At 41.3% G+C, this 23,007-nt stretch overlaps 1 protein-coding gene across 3 annotated transcripts in view; it reads left to right on the top strand.

Moving 5' to 3' along the window:
- The window catches only part of LOC104914487 (programmed cell death 1 ligand 1-like), a 33,648-nt gene that overhangs the window by 202 nt on the left and 10,439 nt on the right, over positions 1–23,007 (top strand). For all 3 annotated transcript variants that reach the window (XM_085209341.1, XM_085209327.1, XM_085209332.1), the window contains exons 2-4: positions 17,447–17,521; positions 17,935–17,984; positions 22,177–22,512. In XM_085209341.1, the coding sequence (XP_085065467.1) occupies positions 17,514–17,521; positions 17,935–17,984; positions 22,177–22,512 (394 nt within the window). In that variant the 5' untranslated portion in view covers positions 17,447–17,513. The remainder of the gene's footprint in view (positions 1–17,446; positions 17,522–17,934; positions 17,985–22,176; positions 22,513–23,007) is intronic.

Genomic DNA, 23,007 nt, shown 5'->3' with positions numbered 1-23,007 from the left:
TATAATTGCTTCAGACAATGCGGACACAGGGAGAAAACACCTTTTTCCTTGTTGTAAAATAGCAGCTTGCTGGAGACAATACAGTTTGAATGGTTTCTGGTTTAAGCTTTCCTGCTCTGCAGCTTCACTCCCTTCAGCTGCTGGCAGCTGGAGTACCCTTGTGCATTATGCTAAGATGAAAAGTGAGTCTAACGTTATGGGTAAAACAAACAGCAGCTTTCATAGCTGTCACCTAACACCCCAAAAGGTATCTCAAATTAATTTAGTCAACTGGCACAGTTTTGCCTTTGTTGCTGCTCTTTGTCTTTTATTATCCTCAGTCAAAAAAGCAACATACCGGCAGGAGTGACTGAGCAGTTCTAGTTTAGTGAAGAAAATGAAAGCTAGGCTGCACGTAATCACACAATACCTCAAGGCATCATCCAAGAAAGAAAAGGCTCAAACAAGACTTCCAGTGTATTAGTCACACCAAAAATGAAATCCATTGTAACTTTTCAGGTTCTGGAAATACTTTGTTTACAAGCTGGCAGCATATGGAGCTATTAAGGTGCTATTACCCAAGGAGGGAAACAAGTCCCATTGCACTGAGCTGCACGTACACATGCACAACACTACACTATGACATATCAGTTTGCAGCTGCCAAAGAAATCACGTGCAAGAATAAAAGTACAAGAAACAGTGTGAACAAATGATGTAGGCAAAGCCTTGCCTGTTATAAGTGACCATGGTTTTTATGGTGAGCATTTATGAACTTTGGAAAGTAAGATAAGATACTGCACTACATGCAGGACTCAGAAGAGCTTGTTACCATTTCATTTTGATGAAAAGTTTTTAAAGTTCAGTTAATATGAAGAAATGGAATCACAGATGCATACAGAATACCACACGGGAGGGCATTTAGGACTATCTTTTTTCTTTATAATCTTCTTGTATTCTTGGTAGCTTGTCCCTTCTGGAGAAGGGACAGTACTCCCCAAAGGCAATGCAGGGAGAGAATAAGGTAGAAGATAAATACTGGAAAAATACAAAGCAACTGATGCCACGAGGTCAAATTTCTCCCAGGTCTGTGTGAACATGGAATTAGGGAAACTTTAGAGCCAGCTTGAGCCAGACAGTTTCGCCTTTGTGAAGACTAAACTGACAGAAGTATTTCACCAACTGACTAAAACTGAATCCTGAGGGCACAGTGAAACTATACAACAATAGATTTTGGTCTTCATCAAAACAAAAAGAATTATAGAACAATTAAGATTAGAAAAGAGCTTTAAGATCATTTAGCGCAGCCAAAGCTTGCTAATGTTTTCAGTTTAACTTGATAGCAGAGGTGTAAGCAATGTAAAGGCAGAGATCAGCACAGATGTGTCCTTCTATACAGTCTGTCCCCATATTACTTGAAGTCAGATGTAATAAACTGCTGCTTGTGAGACAGGGTCTCTGGCTGCATGCCCTAGTAAGACTGAAAGAAGCATGTATCCTTCAGTCATTATCTGTCTATTCTAGAAGGACTAGAACACAAGTCCTGAAGTGCAAAAGTCTCAGTGTACCTACTGATCTTTAAGAATACAGATTGCTCAGAATAATCCTGTCTTCCTCCAGCATGAACAATTTAAGAAAAATAATTATATAGAGAGCTCAAGAACTCTGAGCTAGACCATCTCCAGGCATGGAAGATTTGGCTTCGTGCATGTTGAATTACACAACCTCTTACTAGGATGTAACTGCATTCAAAGTTCAATTTGGACTTCCTAAGAAGTCCCAACATCCCAGAGCTAACCTTCTTCAAGACAGAAGGTTTTCATTCCCATCTGTGGGTTACCGCTTGTTTTTGCTTTAGAAGTGGTCACAGAAAAAAATTCCCCACATGCAAATCAGAAAAGCTCAACCCAACATAACTTTTCTGATTGGAGCATAACAGCATCTCTGGCAACAGATGCTGCTTCAGTTCAGTCACTGCCACAGTGTACATCTCTTTGCAGATGGTAGGGAGAAGCCATCCCTACAGATATAGAAGCCTCAAGAGCTAACACCAGAAATTATTTCACCTAGAAGATACTAGTTTTTGAGTTGCTTTAAATTATTTCTACAACTTAATTTTGCAGATATTTCCTCCTCCCACATCACCACCCCACCCTTTGCCTTCCAATGCCTTCTTGTGCATATATTAAGTTTCAGCTTATTTCCCCCTCTCCCCCCACACACACGTTCCATTTTCCTGCAAGCTTGCCATAAGCGCCAAGCACAATGGGTTTAAGGGGACAGCTCTTTGCTTGCTTTCTCAAGTTTATGAATCAAATTACAGTTGGACTTAGCAACTAATTATTTCTCAGCTAAGTATGTTTGAAGGCAGAGTAGTCTCTTCTCCTCTGGCTTCCCAGATGTTATTTCCCAACCTCTGAGTTTCCCATGTTATGAATTGCCAAGTGCTTAAGATTAGAGCCAACAGCTGTTTGTAACAGCAAGCTTGCTTTCAAGCTCCCATCTAAGCAACCTTGCCAGGGCAATGTCAGTTGCCACCATGGTTAGAGAGCTTCTGGAGTCAGAGCCAAATCAATCCTTGCCAGCACATCTAAGAAGAAAGGATTACTTTTTCTTGACCTCAGGAAAGGGAAGAGCATCCAAAACTCTTTAGATTTCCCTTGCTGATGCAACCAAGTTTGAACTAAGGTTGTTTCCTTAAAGATTCCTTTAAGATTTCCAGGGCTTGCAGGGAATTATTGTGTTTTGCTTTCCGTATCTTTGTGTACATGCAAATTTATTATTGTATACATCAGCAGAACTGGTGTGTTTTAGGTACTCAGCTTAGCCAGAGCTGATGTTATTTCCGATTGTAGCAGACAAACAGCAATGACCTGTACGCAAAACACATGGATTTTGTGGTTACCATGTACTCTTATTACCTATTCAAGGAAAGGCCTTGAACAGTGCCTAATCTTCACTGTTCTCATCTCCACATCCTCTGCCAGAAATACCTGTTCAAGGGTTCAAAAGCAGCAGGGAGGTGAAAGGAGGGGTAAAGATGCCCAGAAACATTTGTGAAATCCCAGAGATGAGAAGAAATTGCAATAGGGAGCGTCTCTGCTTCTCCAGCTCTACCACACACCAACAAGAGCCAGGATGTTACCCTAGTTCACTCCCATACACTCCTCACAGTCATTAATGCTCCCTGTCTGCCTGAGCTGCAAGCATTGTTTTCCTGGCAGCTGGCAGTTACAGCTAGTTAGCAACACTGCTGCCTGGGGCAGCTCAGCATTGGGTACAGGATAAGCACACACACAGCATGCAACCACACAGTACCAGTCCATTAGCAAAACACACAACACTGGTAAGAATACTGTCTCAGACATCTGCACATCTTGTAGCAACTGCACTGGAGTTATGTTTCCAATAGGTTTTTGAAGACAGTGTCATGAATACATAGCTCAGCAGAATTTAGAATACCCTTTAATGGCTTCTACAGCAAAATATTCTTTCGCAGAGTCTGTTTCATTTCATTGTTTGCTTCTTACCCCCACCCCAATGAGGTAAGTAAAGACTCTTTCTTGACAAAAGACCACTACAGTCAGTTGAGAAGATAGGAATGAAAGCCCCTTGAGGTGCCCATGTTATGCACATCTCTTATTTTCCCAGTGTCCTGCTGGGAGAGAGGGGAAAAAAAATAATTTTGAAGGTAAAAGGTTTCTCTGAAAGAGTCTCATCTGTAAGACAGTTTTTCTTATAGCTGTGCCAAGCTAGCAAGCAGGAGCTCAACACTTCCTCAAATAATTACAACTTCTTTCCTATTTTGACTACTATCTTCCCTATTTCTTCCCTCCTCACTGGGGAAGAAAGCAAAAAAGAGCACATTGATTTTCATTGTCATCCACTCAGTAAGTATACTCCAGGGAAACTTAATTCCATAAAAACTCTTTGGCCCACAACATAGACATATTAAGACCAAGAAGTGTAGCAATGCCTTGGTAAACACAGTCAATTTATGGCACCATCTGGCTGAACCACACCTTAGATGAAAGCCTATTCTCAAATTAAAAGTAAAACTACCTAATTAAAGAGCTAACAGTGTTTCATGGCTCATTGGCCTGGGGGATTCCAATTTCCTCAAAGACAAGAAAAATACTTTTGCCCTCAAAGATTACCTCCATACAATTCATTTCACCCTTTGAGGACTTCAGTATAGCTGCATGTTTCGTAGTAGTCATGGTATGAAATCATCACATCAATTTAAATGCATCTTCTGAATGGTTTCATAGCTATAGCTGAACATCTTGATTCAGATTCAAAAGTGACATACAGTTCTACCGGCCCTACTTCATCCAAGCTACACACTGTTTCACATGTCAGAAGGCAGAGAAGGATTCAAGTTTGAATAGCCTTGATCATTTAGTTTTATTATCATTTCCCCCCACCCTTGCTTCTTTTCTACGTTGAGAGGAATAAAACAGAGCCTATCCATAAATTCCTTGTCAAGAGCAACCGCTGATAGACGTATAGATGTTACCATACTACTTTAGCTCCAGACCCCCTTGCATTTGCAGCCTGAATTGCAGGAGAGTTTAGGAGGAACAGCTTTAAGGGCTGAAGCAGTACAAGCCATAGCCAAGCCCACCATCAGCTCACTTACCCCATTTAGACCAGGGTCAGATGGCTCTGGTGTCTGAGAGGTTGCAAGTGGTGTACTCAGACATTTTGCCTGCCCTGAACTACTGTTTACAAATAAGATTTCTTCAGTTCCTAAGAGCTCTGGCTTCCACTTTTAGAGTGGCTCTAAAGAGCCCACAGTCCTTCTCCAGCTGCCATTTCAATTTAATCTCCTAAATGACTGTTTACAGCTCGAATTAAGGGTTATGAAAGACCAACACATAGCATTCTTAGTCTAGTCCTCTACTTAAACAGTCACAGATGTGCCAAGATCAGCTCTGAGGACCTCAGAAATCAGGAGACTGTAAGATATATGAGCAACAAAGTGAGATTCTTCAAATCCTAACCAGCGGGAAGACAGGGATCCAAGAGCTTTGATATGGAAGCATGAGATCAGTATTAAACTTCTGAAGATTTTCATAAGTGCTCAGAGGAAGTCTTCAAAACTAACCCATCTGAAGTTTACATAGTTTTACTGCTTTCTATGAGTGATTTTTCCTGTTTAAACGCATAAGCATGCACTCAGTTAAAACAGAGGGCACAGTACCAATTAGATCAAATCATTGCTAGCTTGCTTTCACTAGCATGTCAGCAAGGGCAGGGGAAAAGGATCGTTCATTCCATAACAATCTCAGAGATAACAGACATTTGTGTCTACAAAAAGGGCAGCAATGATGTTTAATGATATTTAAAGGTGCTCAAGGAAGAAATACTTCATTTGGATCTTTAGAGACAGATGGCAGCTGTCAGTGAAGTCAGTACAGTGCCATAACAACTTAAACTTTGTACTTTCATGTCCAAGGCCATCACAACCTTTTTCCTGTCAGAGGTAGAAATGCATCTGCCAGAGTTCGATTAAACACTTCTCACTTTCCCACATGAAATAACAAGACACAGCTTGGTTAAGCAGTAGGCAGCCTCCCTATCATCATCACAAATTAAACAACTCAAGTTCATAGAATCATAAAGGTCGGAAAAGACCTCTAGGATTACTAGTCCACCCATTCACCTGCCATCAATATTACCCACTAAACCATATCCCTAAGTACTACATCTATTCCCTTTCCTTAAAAACCTCAGAGGACAGCAACTCCACCATCTCCCAGGATGGAGCTGTGAGTCACTGGAACAGGCCGAGAAGAAATTTGTCCTGATATCCGACTTGAAGTTCTCACTGAATACGTTGTCTCTTTTTACTATGATGCAAACACAAATGGGAGGAATCCTGACTTTCCAAATCAGTTTTTCTGTGAAGTTCTGACTACAAGTTCAGACATTTCAGTGAGTCCTCAAGTTGCGTCTTATATTACAACGAATACCCAGAACTTAGGTTTTGGCCACCTCCAGAAGATGGGTATTCACTAATCATCACTGGTTAGAGAGGACGTGAATTCAAGCAGCAGTCCAGGGGACACCTGGGGCACACATCTCTTGCCAACAGCAGGAGAAAGGCTCAGCACCAAACCAAGTGTTCTACTAAAATAACAAAAGCACACCTGGATACAGCTTTGTTAGTCATCACCATAGAAACCCCTAAAATCTCCCTAAAATCTGATGACAAAACAGAGAAGCAAGCATTTACTCTAGCTCTAACAGCTGTAGGTAGAATTCTGTGTTTTCAGAGGTTTTGACTGTATCCCAAAAACACTCAAAAGTTCTTTGATATGTGCAAGACTAGACAAGCTTTCAATCCTAACAAAGTAACTAGGGCATACTACAAGGTGTCAGAGACCCACTCCAGATACAGCCTACCTCTGCATTTTGTGCATGGATAAATACAACTTAAAGGATTTGGCCAATGATTTTAAATGAGTCTTTCACAAGGACTGAATTAAGGAAATTAATTTCTTTCAGAAGAGTACCGGGAGTTTTTAGTTAGAGAAACCTGAATAAACCACAAAATTCTCTCTAAATAACACAAAAACAAATGACACAAACACTTATCTCTTCAAATAGCATGTTTCTTGTCTTGCACTTGCTTACGGAGAGCAGGGCTGTTTGCTGATGTCTGCAGTCCTCAGAATGCACATGATTAACACAGACAAGGTGTTATAACATGCTCACTTTATTTGGTTAAATACACCTTAGGAGATGACTGAAGTAGACACAGTCAGAAGATACAAGTGTGCACAGGTTTGTTTTTTTCTTAAGAAATACCACAGCTGGGATGCCCAACATCTTTAGGATATGTAGACAGAAACATTTGAGAATGCTGGCCCTAGAACTACAAAATCAGCCTGGATTTTGGGTAACCTCCTGAATAATACATATTGGCTGACAGTATCAGAAAAGATATTCAAAGATGCAGAGTTATGCCATGACATGATCAGAGATGAGAGGGGCTCAGTCACTCTTACTGCTGTGAAACAGAGAGGAAGAAGGGCTGGGAAGAGGTAAGAAGGGGTAAAGAAACCATGGAGAAGCTGCCTCCAGCTCCCAGAACAGCAGCTGCCAATCCTCACTAGTTGGTGGCTCCTTCCTCGGACTCCAGCCACTTCTCAAAGAGTGCGCTGGGTGCCTGCCTCCTGCATAGGAAGGAAGCTGCTGTTGGCAGAACTGTAGAAGCATACAAACTATATCCCTTCAACATTTGAGATGATTTTACTTTAAATCAACTCACTGATTACAAATATATTTGACAGTACCTGTAATTCCCACCTGCTATGGATGATAATCTCATTTAACCACAGAATTTACCTAATGGAGAAAGGTGAGGCCTATAGAGCAAACAATAGGTCATGTTACACACTGCCAAAATTGCAGGCCTTATTTAGGATGTGCTTTTCATATCCTCAACTTTCAGTTTATGGCTGGTTGGAAATACACAGTAAAGTTAAGTTTACCCAACTTTCACAGGGGATTTCCTATAATGAAAGTGTAGAACCACAGAGAGGTCAGGTTGGCCTTTCACAGCATGAAAACTGGTGACTTGGTGCAAACTGCTCCTCTTTCTTTTGAAGTCACTATTTACCTTCATGTTTAAAACAGCATAAACTTAAAGTTTTGTTCAGCATCTCTGACATTGAGAAGGGCTAACTCCCTGCACACTGCTCTACTAATATATGTCATATTTGACTACCTCACCAGCAAGCTTCATTTATAGCAGAATTGTACAGTGTTGATCCAATGACTCATTACTAAGGCATTTGGGGCCAGAGCCACATCTGAAGTAGTCTCTGTTAAAATGCTCAGGATGACCTCCTGGTCTGCTATTAGACAATCATATGCCGCTGCAACACAAAACATCTGGGTAGCATTCACACACTTGACAACACCTGCTTGCTTTCACCTGTGGCCTACTTTCAGATGACAAATATCATGCTCTGTTGTATTAAACACGGTAACTGGTGAAAGGATTTTGTCACAACAAATGAAGCAAGACTCACTTGAGGAAATGAAACAACTTACTAACAGAGCTCTATTATCACTGAGATATACCATTATAGAAGAGCAGACTAAGGACTGCTCCTCCCCTTGTCAGCAACTTTCAGGACTTAAATCCTCCCACATAGTTCTTGGGACCCTTATTTTGCATATTGGGTTCCCAATTTCTATTTCATAAATTCAAAGAACTAGCTAATCTTTTCTCTCACAGCCCAGAGATGTAAGTACCAACTAATTTTTGCATTGGATGTTGTATTCCTAACTTGACTGCTGGTAGCTGTTCCTTGGGCAACTTCTGTAATGTAACCTGTACTGCTGTTGTAGTAACATCAGCTTTATTTCCCTAGAACTCTGTCCTAGTTATCTTTCCTTGTGTATAATTCAAACCCCAATCTTGCTTCTTTGAAAAGAATCCAGCAACTTCTTGTATCATCATGACTAGAGATAGGAAAAAAAGTAATATTACTGATAACAGACACAGGCATTTGGGGACAGAAAAGAGGCAGTATCTGATCATGTTCACAATACTTGAAAGACTGTTGTAAAATGATTCAGTTGAACTGGATCTAAACTAACCATTAACAACTAAGTCTTAAAGCTTTAAGAAAAACTGAGAAATATTCCAGAGTAGAGGGCTTGCAGGAAGTGCTTATGACTCCATTATATGAATAGGAAAAAAAAAAAACGCTTATGTTGCATAGAATTGTTTGAGTTGGAAGAGACCCTTAAAGATCATCTGGCCCAATTACCCTGCAATGGCAGGGACACCCTACAGCTACATCAGGTTGCTCAGAGCTCCATTCAGCCTGATCTCAGTTTCTCCAGGGACAGGACATCCACCACTTCTCTGGGCAATCTGTGCCAGTGCATCAACACTCTTATTGTAAAAATAAATGAGAAGTCTTACATCCAATCTCCAAGTCTTCCCTCTCTTAGTTTGAAGCTATTTCCCTTTGTCTTATTACAAGAGATCCTGCTAAAGCATCCATCTCTTCCTTTTCTGTAGCCCCCCTTTAGATACCAATATTGTATGTTGAATTAATAGGATGCGCATAAGTTTCATCTCACTTAGAATGATTATTTATAGCTTAGAAAAATGAGTACAAGCATTCTCAAGCATTGCTAGACAACCCTGTTTGAAATGGTTTGTGGTGGTTTTTTGTTTGTTTTGTGTGCCCATCTCTGATAGAATGGAGTTAATCAGACATCAGAATTCTTACATTTGTAACTGAGCCATATCTAAAGAGAAACATTCAGTTCCCATACCAAAGAAAGTGTAGAAGGCTGTAGACTTACCCTTGTAAAAACAGTCCAGGCACTGGGTAGGCAATTGTTTTATTTTCTAAGCTCGTAGTATTTGGCAACTGCCAGCTTTATTTTTGTCACTGGTTCAAGAGCCCTTGAACCATTAGGCCTTAATGATTTTACTAGAATGAAGTTTACACTTCACAAGCGCTCTGTGCATTTTATTGGGTAACTATGAAGAAGACCAGTAGCGATTCCTGCAAAAGGGAAAAAGTCTCCTCTTTGTTAGTTATTTGCATTCACTGCACTCAATTGCCTTTTGGGGAAAGAAAGTTGCCACTAGAGCCTGTAGGAATATCCTTTGTTATGACAAAGGTGTACATGATGTGAATTAGTCCTGGGGAATTTGTTCTGTAAACCACTTCTCCCTCCCCAGAAGAGTTCTCATGTGAACTGCAGCAACAATTAAAAAAAAAACTGAAGAATCATCAAATGAAACCCACAGAACTTCAGTTTCCTTAGCAGACAAGACAACAGCTCAGACTAGCTCCTTTGGGATTAGTGACAGACATCAGTGAGTTAATACCTTCAGTTGATCTCCAGATTTGTTCTGGCACTATAAAAGCTTTACGATGAACAGTTGCTTCTAAGTATGTTCAATGAGTTGCATTATATAGCTTAGGAAAATAAACCAGGATGTGATTCAGTGGTTCCTCTCACTTGGAAGAGCTATTACCACAGAGTTCATTCTCTGGACATTTATGGCCTCTGAGAGGTGCCCAGCACTAAGCTCGGCCAGTTCAGTCAAAGCAATGCTATGTTCCCAGGAAGAGCCATAACATGCTATGCAAACCTAGGCTAATCTCAGTTTAATTTTTCTCCTCTTATCCTGGTATTCTGAGCTTTCATTTTCATACGCGCTATTCTCAGCATCTACATGCCCAATATAGGAAACACAATAGCAACCAATTGGTCTCTTTTACCTCTAAAGCTCAAAGCTTCGCTGTAAATACTGAATTTCATCTGCTCTACACTTTCCCTCCTGATCTCACCTATTGGGAAGCATCGATCCAATAGACTGTAGTGTCACAGTCTGGGAAGGAAACATGTACTCTAGGAACAGGTCTGACATAAAAGAGAAAGCTAACTAGTATACCTATGTGAAATTGTGTGTGCATGTCACTAATAACACCAGCGTGTCTTGAAGAAAAGTGGTTTCTACAATATGTGAATTAAAGTCAGAGAGAAGACTCATGCCCAGAAAAGCAATGGGCAGCCTCTGCAGTCCCATGAGCCTGTTGTTAGCAACAGTTGCCAGAAAAAAAAAAAAATCTAAAGGGCAGGATTTTCCAAAGCTGTTTCAGTGCCAAAGTAGGCAGCAGCTTTGGAGAATGGAAATTCTCTGGAGATACTGCATTGCACTTCCTCCTACCCAAGACATCAAACAAAACCAAGGACAGTTTATTGACTAAGCTATTCACTCAAAGCAACCTTCTGAGCCTGAAACAGTTTCCCTTCTGCTTCCTAAGAAAGTCCCTCAGAATTTCCCTTTCTCCCTATCTCTTGTGACTGGGCTTTATCCACTCCACGAATCTGAAAGTTCAAAAGGAAGGGATTTTTCCTCTTCCCTTCTTCAGACCGATGACATTTCTTAAGGGTTTTTTTTTTTCTTTTTTAAATAATCTGACCTTATTGTGAGAGATAACTGCTGACTGAAGAGGAATAAAAATCCTTGTAAATAGATGATAAGTTGAACAAGACACAGCTAAGGCTATCACCCCAAACTTGCACAAAATTGTTATTTCCTGCTTTGGTGCTTTACAGTATGAAAAGCTCAGTTAAGTTCTTCCTTCAGGTTCAGCAGTTCAGTTCTTGTTATATCCCTTTAAGATCTGTGTTCGTTCCGCTGTGCTCTCTCAAGACATCATACAGGTGATATGGAGAACAAAGATAATGCTCATAAGCACAGATCTTCTTGAGAGGCTTATCAGCTGTGAGCAGGTGGTGAAACCAAGGCCTGGTAGGACAAATGTGAGGTCAGACCACACCCCTGTGTCAGCAGAGAGCAGGCCCAGCTCAAGGTGTGCGCAAAGCTCACACCTATAAAATAAGTTATACCAACAGTGGGAGGGAAATGCCACACAAGAGAGATATCAAAGACCAAGGAGAAATACCTGAAAGCCACACCCATAAAGTCCAAGAACCTCCCCCATATTTCGATCCATCTCAGTTATCCACGTCCATTTAATGAGAAACTACATAGAAGAATTCACATCATTTGACATACTGCCTAAAGGAAAAAAAGTAATTTAAGTACCTGGGAGGAAAGGCAGTGAGAAAACTTCATTTCCCTCTTTTTTTTGAACCCCCCAACATAGCCTGCAGACATTTCTCCTCTGCTTATGACCAGCAAAAACATTGAACTCATACACATTCTCAGGCAGTATGAGTTGACTAAACTGTAAGATATAATAAGAAAAAAAGATAATGGCAATAACTAGACACCCATTAAGAATCATCTTTGTAGAAGTTGAGCTCCTTACTCTTAAGAGGTAGTAGTAACACAGCTCAGATCATCTCTCTTCAAAACCAAGTCTCATTTTCCTAAAAAAAAAAAAAAACCTTCAGACCACCCAGCATACTACTATTATTGTCAGTCAGTGCGAGTCCAAGAAATAGTTTTACTGACTTCAATTAATACCTTCAGGACTCCTCACACAGATGTGCCTCAGCATCAGCTGCCATTGAACAGAGTGCTCCAGAATCAGATAATGACACTGATTCCACCATCAGTTTAAGCAAATATCAGAAGGAAAAAAAAAAGAAAAAATCAAGCGAAGAATCAAAAATGAAAATCCTTGTTCCATGTTAACACTTTATTTCAGAATACCTCTATCTTCAAAGTTTATACAACAGTAAAACAAGATGACGGGCAAGGACAACTGGAACCATTTATTCAGACAGTAGTTATCTTTGGAGACAGAAAAAAGGAAGAAAAATATACAATGCTGAATCCTTTCACTTCTTTCTGCATCAGTTCTTTAAAGCTTAGGTTTTCTAGAACAAAACGTAGAAGCACATCTGCCTGTCTCATGTAACTGCAATCTCTTGGAAGAGCAGTTCTTTATTCTTCTTAAGAATGTATTCATCAAAAGAGACATTTTATTGGAATGGTCAAAGAGCAGTGGAAACTCTCAGAAGACGACAAAGAAATTGGGAGAAAGAGGAACTTGCGGTGTCTCTCTGGCAGCTTCCTCACAAAAAGGAACAGCAACTTCTTGGTCTGTCTTCATAAGTTTCATAAAAGGGCATGAGACCACCATACATCACCAGTCACAGGGAATAAGCCTCACCCAGCAAATGCAAAGCAGGCAAAGATCAGGACACACCGGGTACTAGTTGGGCTATGCTTTCTGAGCTTCCACCCAAAGAGATTTGAATCTACAACATTCAGAAACCCAACAGAACTTAGGATGTGCAAGATGGGGATTGGTGAGACTGAGAAGATTTCTTCAGGATTAAGAGCACAGAAGTGGCTCCCTAAATCAAGCCTTTGCCCTCAGATGCAAGACAAATGACAGGCACTGCCCTGACATTCTGTAGGGCAACTGTATTTCTTGCAAACCTCATTGCTAAATCTAGCACAAAAGTCACAATACTTAAAGGACAGAACGTGCTTCAAGAGAACGGGATACATTCACACTATCAAACATTACTGGCAGTTGACTTGTCTGACAGACCCCACAGGCAGCAGCCTAAAATATCTCAAAGATCTCCAGACATCCACCTGGTCCTTTTATTGGTCCTTCCAGTCCCTGCATTGGCCCTTCAGCTGAGGGAACCATTGAAACTCCTCTCAAGTGAGGTCTGGAAACATGGATCACAGGGATCTTAGTTGCCTGAGAATTCACTCAGACCCAATATAAAATGAAACTGCCCAATAACCACAAGATAGGAGCAATATTTGATCAGTGTTGAGATTTACTGACACACATACTGAGAGCATGCTTCCTTCCTTCTGAAACTTGAAATGAAACGTGCCATATTTAGCATCAGTCCCCCGCTAGGCCACCCAAACTGTCCTATCTTGCAAAGCCAAGAACAACTTCAGTCTGAGAGATATTAGGTTATTCTGAAATCAAGAATTAAGTCTAGAAACCAGAACACTCATGCAAAGTGCTAACTTGGATATGTTCCCTTTTTGGCCAGGCATAACCAGACTTCAGCTATGTTGCTCCAAGTCTTTGGGAAGGTGCACGTGAGTTTGAATCCTGCATACTACAATTAGATATAACCTTAATTCCTGTTTTATTTCCATGCATATGGATAACTTTCTTCTTACCAGCACTGCTTATACAAAGTCAGGGGAATGGATGCGGTTTTCTGCTGTAGGACTCTGCTTTGGATACAGCTTTCCTCTGGGAACAGATCACATGCCACCACTTCCATTCTTTAACCTCAAGAAGGAAGGACTTGGCAGAGTAGATAACGCAGTCGATAACAAACATTCAGCCCCCAGAGCCTGACGTGCTTTATATAGGCAGCAGGAAATTCCAGCAGAATAGGAAAACATGAGCAAGCCCAAATCCAGCACTCTATCCACTATGTGCCACCCCCACCACATAGGTGGTGTGACCAAAGCATGGGATGGAAGAGGGCAAGTGCGAACAGAGTACACGGGGAGAAAAGGACAAGGTACAGGAGTTCCAAACAGCTATAAATGACTAAACCAAACAATCCTTGAAACAAGGCCAGCCTCCAGCCCTTCTCACCAGTGCTGGAAGTTCACTACAATGCACCTGAAGAAGTCTTGCTCAGAACTCAGCTGTTACTCTAACACAATTTGCAGCCTGAGGATTGGGACACTCCCCATGTGGCAAAGGGCATCTTCCCTCCCCCAGCCTACCTTGAGCAGAGAGAATTGATTATCCAACAGTTCATTTATGAAAATACTAATTGTCATTGCTCACAAATCCCCAGAACATTACTTCTAAATTAGCTTTTGAAGTAAGTTACCTTAACTCCTTGAAGGAGAAAGACGTGGTCATATCTGGGTGTATGACAACCTTATCCCTCACTTGATGTCATTAAAACTCTTTTCTTAAAAGAAATGATGGGACAGCTGTCTAACTGACACCTCAGTTTGATTACAGCTTTCTTTCAGATTGGAGTTCATTACCCAGTTTCGATAGAGATTGTTGCACCATAAGAGCACTCTCCAGGAAGGCAGTAACTTCCACTTGCAAACTCATAAGCCTTCTGTTAGCAAAGATAAAAGGACAGCGCAGTTACACGGGCAGAGGGCATGTAAAGAAATGACAAAAAATTACCATGGTGTGGACAAGGAATAGTACAGATGACATTACTCTGCTGAACATGCTCTCAGGGTTTCACTAAACTGGGGAGAAAGTTTTCCTTCCCCATCCCTCCTCTCACTAACAAGAGCCAGTTAGCACAGATTTGTTCATATAAGGTAAAGAAAGTCACGTAGGATACACACTTGAAGAAGCAATCAGTGACTAAGCTGCAAAGCTTTGCCAGGTGCATAACAAGTTGTTTCCTTCTTGACAGTGGCCTTCATTCATCTGCTAAATGCTTTGGGCCAGCCCTTTCTAAACTACACGTGCCTTCTCCAGCCTGTGCCACCATTCATTCGATTCCCATTACATATTACTGAGCCAGCAGTGGAGGTTAGCGAGTCAAATGAAAAGATTGCTCAGTAGACCAACCAATTCATAGAATCATAGATAGTCTGTATTGGAAGGGACCTTAAAGACCATCTAGTTCCACAGCTCCACTGCACAGGTAAGGGATACCTCTAACAGTAAAAGCATTTTCCCCTCCTGCTCTCCCAGTTATCCTGACCAGCATCCTTAATGCACTGCAACAACATTATCTCCAGGGTTAACGGATCACTCTTGGAAAATACCATTCTAACTCACTTTACAAGAAGCATATCAGTCCTGCAAGGGGGAAAAAGCCTTCAAAAGTAACAGTGCCATTCTCACTCCATGGAAAGAAAGAATGTGAATCTGTTTTCTCTGTTTCCAAGCCCCCCTAGTCTGCACGTGCTTGGAACATTTGGTTGCTTTCCTTCTTGGTTGATTGCATTATGTTGCAGGCTGAATGAACATGTTCAGTAAGTAGCTTCACACCCATTTGACATCTGCATCATGACAAAGATATTGCCAAGAAGTTCAAATTTTGCAATTTAATCATATGCTTTAATCACTGTGCGTGCCTTAACTACTTCAAGTAAGTTAGTGTGCTAAAAAGAAGCGGTACTTAGTGTTGTAATTCTTCTAGAAATGATTCTTCATTAAAAAGTCTTACTCAGTTAATCATTCTAGCATCTCAAAGCAATGTCTTAATAATTACTTCATCACATTAATGGATAGTGGATTAATTCTTAAGTTTGAAATGCAGTAGTTTCCTCAGCTTCCGTTTCATTTAAGCCAGCACTTCAAAAAAAAAAGTTAAAATAAAGATGTGAAAGACTGAACAAAGTAATAGCTTTGAATGCTTTTCTGTCTGGTGACTGAAACATATGGGCTGCACTGCACAGACTGAAACAGGTCTCCTTTAGCATACCAAGAACAATCCTGGTGGAGGTTCTGCATAGACATTGACATTTCAAGCAGTGTCAGCTTAATTCAGAAAATGTTACTCCAGCAGAATCTCATCCTGGTAAGATAAATTAAGGGCCAGGTGTTCCAGCTAGAACAATCCTGTAGTTTTATGTCTTGTTCTTCATATCAAACAACACCTTCCTTGCTAATTTTTAGGCATAAGTTTAAGTTTCAGTGGGGAAGTAGCAAAATCACGTGGGTGGCAAGAAATATAAAGGTTCTCATGCAATTCAGATACAATTTGATATTTAGGTCTGATTTCAGGACTTCTCCCCTGGGCTTGGCAACCACAGTGGAAGTTTGTCAGACGTGCAGACTATTCTGGTTAGGATCTATGAGAAAATTCAAACAAGCAAGTAATTCTCGATAGTTTCTCTTCTGAACCAAATCCTTCCCTACATCAGTTACATCAACCAGAACACATCCCCTGCTTGCTCATCTCAAGCCACCACAGAACAGCCCACCAGCAGCCTTCCACCAGCTCTCAAACATCAGTCACACATGCTGAGTTTAACTCTTGCATTACGCACGGCTTATACTGACCAGTCTGGGAGATGACTGAGCTTTCCAACACAGAAGACATCCATCACAATGTAATAGCTCAAATTCAACCTTTCCCAGTCCAGCCACAGCACCATAGCAGGAAGGAGGAGGATGTAGGACCAGGACAGGAATCCCAGCTGGCATTCAGTTCCTGCTCTCAACAAAGACTTGCACTGAGTATCAGAAAGGGGCTGGTAAATTAAGCAGAGCTTGACCATAACGGAAGAGCACAGAAATCCAGCTCTGTTACTAGATTTAGAGAACGAGTGCACAAGCTTCAGCCCTTGAGGGACTAGTGGGCTCCCCACCATTTGGGGGCCTCGCTTACCCCAAGCAGCACCATTTCACCAAAAATGGTAGGCAGAACTTTCTCCCTTCCCACACAGAACGAACTCTGAAAAGATGACTACCGCGGTTAAACCACTACTTTCACCATTAGCATCATCTCTGAAGCACAACGGGGAGAAGCCACTACTCACTTGTTTGTATTTCCTAAGTTACAAGATGCTGAAAGGATGGCAAGAGGAAGCCCAAAAACCCATTTGTTTTATCCTTTCTCAGCGAGATTAAAAAAAAAAATAAAGTATCTGATTTAACAGCCTCCTCAAAAAAGCTCTTTCAACCAGTATTTCTCCTACAGCTTATTATCTAGAGCTGTGTTTTGCTGGTAGATATGCCAACGGGAGTCATGTTTGGTAGAGTCTGAGATACAGTATTTACACCTCTTCATCAACACAACACCCTCTAGGTTTCACCACCTTCTCTGATCTCCACTAGCTACAGAGCAAGAATTCCCAACAGCAGACTGAAAGCTCAGGAACTGCAACAGCATGGGTAATGACTCACACCCATCCCACCCATGAAAATAAGTTCCTGGTATTGTACACACACAGTGTAAAAACAGAGATTGAACCACCAAAAACTGAGCAATAAAAATACCTTATTCCCATCTATAGAAATGCTTATGGCAGCAAACATTAGAATATCTTTCATTCTTTTGGTTTTCTAGAGACCAAAGGAGCACCACGTGAAGTCAGCAACGTGGAAGGATTCTTAAGGGCCAGCAAACCTAAAAAATGAAATGGTAAGCTACGTTTTCTTGTACTGCAAAACAGCTGAAGCTTGTAGGCAGAGGGAATTTCTTTTAATTGCCAAAAGAAAATAATCCCAGGAGAAAATTATGGCTACACGTATGCCATTAACTTTGCCCACATGAGAACGCAAGAGGGAAGTATGGGTCTTGCACTTGTGACTGAAACTCATCCCATCATGACCACCAAGAAAGCTTAGGTCTACAGGCAGGACTTACACCCCACACCAAGACAAGATGACAAATCAAGCCAGGAACGATAAGCCATTCACTTTTGTATCCAAATTCTCTTCAAAGATGAGGAAGTTATTTTCTCTAGCAGAAGTTGTGCCCCATTTCATGTTTATGACCTCTGCTCTAGCCTTCTGATGAAGTACTCAGAATTTCTATTTCTCTCACTTTACTAGGGTGACTGTCTGGATGTTTGCTTGCTTGCTGATTACATCTCTAACCAGAGGTAAATATACAATAATACACACATCCAAGAGTTGTGGAAATATTTACACACGAATACATAAACACTTATGATAACGATTCACTAAGAACCTTCAAGCAAAACAAACAAGTGTGTGCTGTGTTTTGCTCTGAATTTATTTCATCACAGTCCAAGACTTACAAGTGGAGGCAATAACTTTGAGATAAACTATATCTGAAATAAGGGTTTTTGAGGTGTAGGCGTTTCCAGCCCACAAACCTCCACCTGTGAAGATTATCTGAGCCATATCCTTAAAACACTCTGCCATTTCCATAAAATTAAGGATGGGTTGGAATCTTATTCTCTGCAATCCTGACCACCTTGTATCCCTTTTGAAGTTAACTTAGAAATTCAGGAGTGTAATGAATCCACGGGAGTAACCAGGTAAACAAATGGACCACAGCCCAAGATCCCTCTCTTTCCCTGAGCCTTGGCACATTTGCTGCCTAGTTCTAGCAGTTTGACTTTTGGAATTACATAGACTAGTTATCACAATCTTTCCTATAGAAGAAGTTCATATCGATAAGAAAGTTTTCTACAAGCCATAGGGACAACTTCCTGTAATTTCTCCTTCTGAAGATGAAACTTAACAATATTAAGAACTCTACACAGAGTTAAGGTTTCTCTATTTATCTAAAGGTGTCTCATTCTTACATGCAAAACATATACTTCATGAAAAGCCTATGGCAACTAAAGATGAACACACCTGCAAGCATTTTGAGCTTTGACTCATTTTTGTCCCTGTAAATAAGGAAGTTCAAGTTTAATATTTCTCTACTTAACCCATTACTTCTGAAGCTTCTTTCATTTAATATCAGAAACACAGTAGTATTATCAGTGAGAAGAGGAAAGAGAGAGAGAGATACAAGAGCTTTCCATCCACCAGGCCCTTTTCCACAAGGCGCAAACTGTAGATCTCCTACTGGTACTGCATTTCCCTTCAGTACAACCAGTTACCTCATATCATCCCCAGGAGTGGGAGGAGAGAACAACAAGAAAGCCCAGTCCTTACAAGCACCTCTGTATCACACTGTTGTGGAAGCAACAGTACCTATTTGTTATAGAAATCACATTAATTGGTTAGATTATCACTCTAATTCACATTGATCATCTCAGCATTTTGGTCGTGGTTTTTTGTTTGTTTGTTTTTGCCAGTATTTAAAGCAAGGTGCTTTTAAAAGAACAGAGACATAAAACAAGCCCAAGCCACATGTTACACATGAGTCTTCTACCTACAGGTACAAGCTGTGTACCAGAAAGCATTTTTGCCCAAAACCCCACACAGAGCTTCACAGGCAGATCAGATGAGCACTACTCACCATACTCCACATGCCCCAGCAGCAGGATTCCAGCGGCCCTGATGTTCACCTCAAAAGAGTTTCAGCCTCTGGACTACTGAATGCTCTACATCCACATCTTCTGCTGTAGTGAGGATCTTTACAAGAAGCTTAACAAAACACCATCTCACCAGTAACATCTACCTCCTTCTCAAGGGTGGCTTTCACACTCAATTTACATCTGGGCCTGCTTTTCCCACCTAATAAAGATCTCACAGACCTGTAGGCTCTGTTAATTGGTTCATTAAAGCCAAATTTCAGCCACCTGTTCTTGGTGGCAACAAAGCCACTTCTTACAGCTTCTTGCTGCCCTGATTTCATCAGCTGGAAGAGTAGGGCAAGGTGGATTGGAGCCCTCGTGTTCATACACTCGCTGGAAGCGTTATGAGGTGTGCATTCTGCATCACACGTGAAAGGAAGAGCTATGCTAGGCTCACGTATGCTGTTCTCAGCATTCAAAAAGAAGCTGAAGAGACAAAAGGAAAGCTGAAGTACTTATCAAATTTAGAAGTGATCACAGTCTGGAGATAGATAGGAGAGGCTCTTCAGAGCTGAGGCTGCTCTCTTTCTCACCCTTTCCCTCCTTCAGCTCTTCCAGGTGTGCAGGATACAGCCAATATAGCACTGGGGAAAGCTGCTAATCACAGGGTGGAGGCAATCCCCTTGGGGCATACGGGGTAAGGTTTGCTCTAACAGAAAGTGTGCAGTGGGTGCTGGACTTTATTAAGAATAAAATATTATGGCCATTATTTGGGAGACCAACTTCTTACTCAGGTAGTGATAGGATGAGGTCCCCCATGTATTTAAACTGAAAGAAGGAAGATTTAGGTTAGATGTTAGGAGGAAATTCTTCGTTCAGAGGGCAGTGAGGTGCTGGCACAGCTGCCCAGAGAAGCTGTGGTGCTCCATCCCTGGAGGTGCTCAAGGCCAGGTTGGATGGGACCCTGGGCAGCCTGAGCTGGGGGGAGGGCAACCCTGCCCATGACACAGGATTGGAAATAGGTGAACTTTAAGGTTCCTTCAATGTGAGCCATTCTGTGATGATATTATATTACTGTAATTTGGGTCCCAATTAAGAATGTCATCAATGACTTGATGCAATCAGAAAGCAATTAAGCTTTCTGCACAACAGGAGGAATCTCTTTGCAATTACAAATAGAAGTAGCTCTAGGGATATGTGTTTTTACCAGCTAGAGGTTTAAATTGCTGGGTGAAAGAGGACTGGGATTTTCAGCTGAAAAATTTGCAAACCTAAGGAAAGCATATGTTGAGTAGAAAGGTTTAATGGAAGATACTTATCCTGGCCATTTAGCAATCTGAATGATAGTTTTCCTTCTGCTTTTATATCTGTCTCAATGTACACGCTCTAAAAACAAGCAGGCTTCAAAACAGATACAAATAATTATAAAAACAGAGGCCTGGGTGTGTAACCAGCAAAGCTCTGGCTGGCATCAGCGACTTGAAGAGAGAACTGGGACTCATTTTAGTCTTTAGCCCAATATATGTAGCAATCTCGTGTGTTTACAGGCCTACACAAGAATGGCAACAATGCCACCAAGAAAACATTTATTTCTGTATTTAGTCTGATAATTACCCCATATGCTTCACAGTATTTTGGCCATGAAAGCAGACTGAGTTCTTTCACAGTGAGATTTAACTTTTATTCCTGCCACAATCCCAAACTCCTGCTGATTTTGTTTTAGCTCCCTGCTGGAGATGGAAGCTTCCCATTCAAATTAATTAATCTGTGTTTTAATTCACAACGTTGTTTTATGAAATAGGTTCAGTCAAAGCATTAATTTCACTCTATGCTGTAAATACCTTGTTGTCCACGTCTTGAAAATCTTGGTTTTATTAAAAAAAAAAAAAACAAAACAACAAAAAAAGCTAACTATGCATTGCCTTTTTCCAACCTGCAATGTTATTACCTGAAAATATAACACTAAAATCTAGTCAGGTTTTGTAAGCCTAATAAGTTGTTCAACATTATAGGCCTGAGAAGAGGGCCCATGTGAACTTCATAAGGTTCAACAAGGCCAAGCGCAAGGTGCTGCAGCTGGGTCAGGGCAATCCCACATATCTATACACACTGGGAGAACTTATTGAGAGCAGCCTTAAGGCTGCATCTCCCTGAGTTCTTGCAAAATTCATTTAGCTACTGGGGGAATCTCTTAGGGATGCTGGGAGAATAAATACACCGAAGAGTAGGAGAAGCCAGGACACAAGTGTTAGTAGCAGCCTTGATTGCTTGCACATAGACTTACAAAAAGCAGCTTTGTTCTGTCAGGCTATCTTCATTATGTCAGGTCCTCCAAGCCAGAGCCTGCACCTTACTTATGAATCCAGAGCCACGAGCAGATGCACTGAGGGTAGCAGAGAGGATCAGACTCTTCCAGAACTTTCCTATTGACAGTGCAACATCCTTTTCATATTTCTCCTTTTTTGTTCAGACAGACTTCCTCCCTACCCAAAAGTTGTTTAACCACTTTATCCTGTCTCCACTTCCCTGCATCACTTTCTGCCCTTTTGAGCTGATTGATTTAAACTGTCTTACAGTTAAAGTCAAAGATTACTGTTCCCAGAAGCCAAGAGAAAAATCGTCAGCTAAGCAGACAGAGTCAAGCAGCACCCATCCTCTGCACTTCTCTTCAGCTGGGCACTGAGCACAGAGGGCCCTTAGTCCTGATGCAGTCCGTGTTCCCTCCTGTCTGGCTGGGAGCAGGACACTGTCAGAAAGGGGAAAGAGAGGCTGTAACAACACGAGGAAGCCAAGTTATAGGAAACTCAGTGTCCCTAGCACTGCTCTGTGATAAGGAAGTTGTCTGTTTGTATTCCAGGTCAACCAGATGTGACATGCCATGCATTTGTGGGAGAAACTGTTGTGTTGCCTTGCAGCATCACCCCTCCAGAAGAGCTGAACATTTCCTACTCGAAGCTCTACTGGCAGAAAGAGGATGACTTAGTGCATTTCTTTCATGAAGGGTGCAATGATCTGAAGTTTCAGGATAAGCAATACGAAGGCAGAACCAGTCTTTTTTCAAGTGAGGTGAAGCACGGCAACTTTTCCTTAAAGCTCTCCAACGTCCAGCCACAGGATGAAGCTGTGTATAGTTGCATCTACAGCCAGTCTGGGCATCAAACACAGAAATTTAAAATTAAGCTCGAAGTATCAGGTAAGAATTTTTTCTTAATTCGGAGGTAAGGAGCTGAGGGCAGCATTTCTTGCTGACAAGCCACATACAGCAATTGATTTGGCTCAACTTTTAAAGCAAATCTTCACTCAGCTTCTCTCTATTCCTTCCTTTTCTTGGAAAAAAATGTAAAGGGAATTGAATAAAGCATCTTTGATATGCATCAGCACAAAATGTCTGCAGAAGTAGCAGGATTCCCAAGGACTCCACGCTGCCTGGCTCCTCCTCCTCCCTAGATACTTTAATGAGCTCTCCCAGACTTGTAAGCATTTGGTTACTGAAGGCTCTGTACTGCCCAGGATTCATTTTGTCCCCAGAGAAATGCAAAGTTTATTTCATTATTTGTTCTTGCATCTGTGAAGCAGATTGCTGGCAATCCAAAGTCCACGTTCCAAACAAGACGGTTGCTAATTACCTTTTCCCTGGTCTGGAAGGCCTGGATCTGATTGCAAGGCTGGACTCCTACCATGAGGATAT

Source organism: Meleagris gallopavo, chromosome 1 (assembly GCF_905368555.1).
Source record: "Meleagris gallopavo chromosome 1, MGAL_WU_HG_1.1, whole genome shotgun sequence".
NCBI lineage: Eukaryota > Metazoa > Chordata > Aves > Galliformes > Phasianidae > Meleagris > Meleagris gallopavo.
This window is presented reverse-complemented; position numbering and strand designations above follow the sequence as displayed.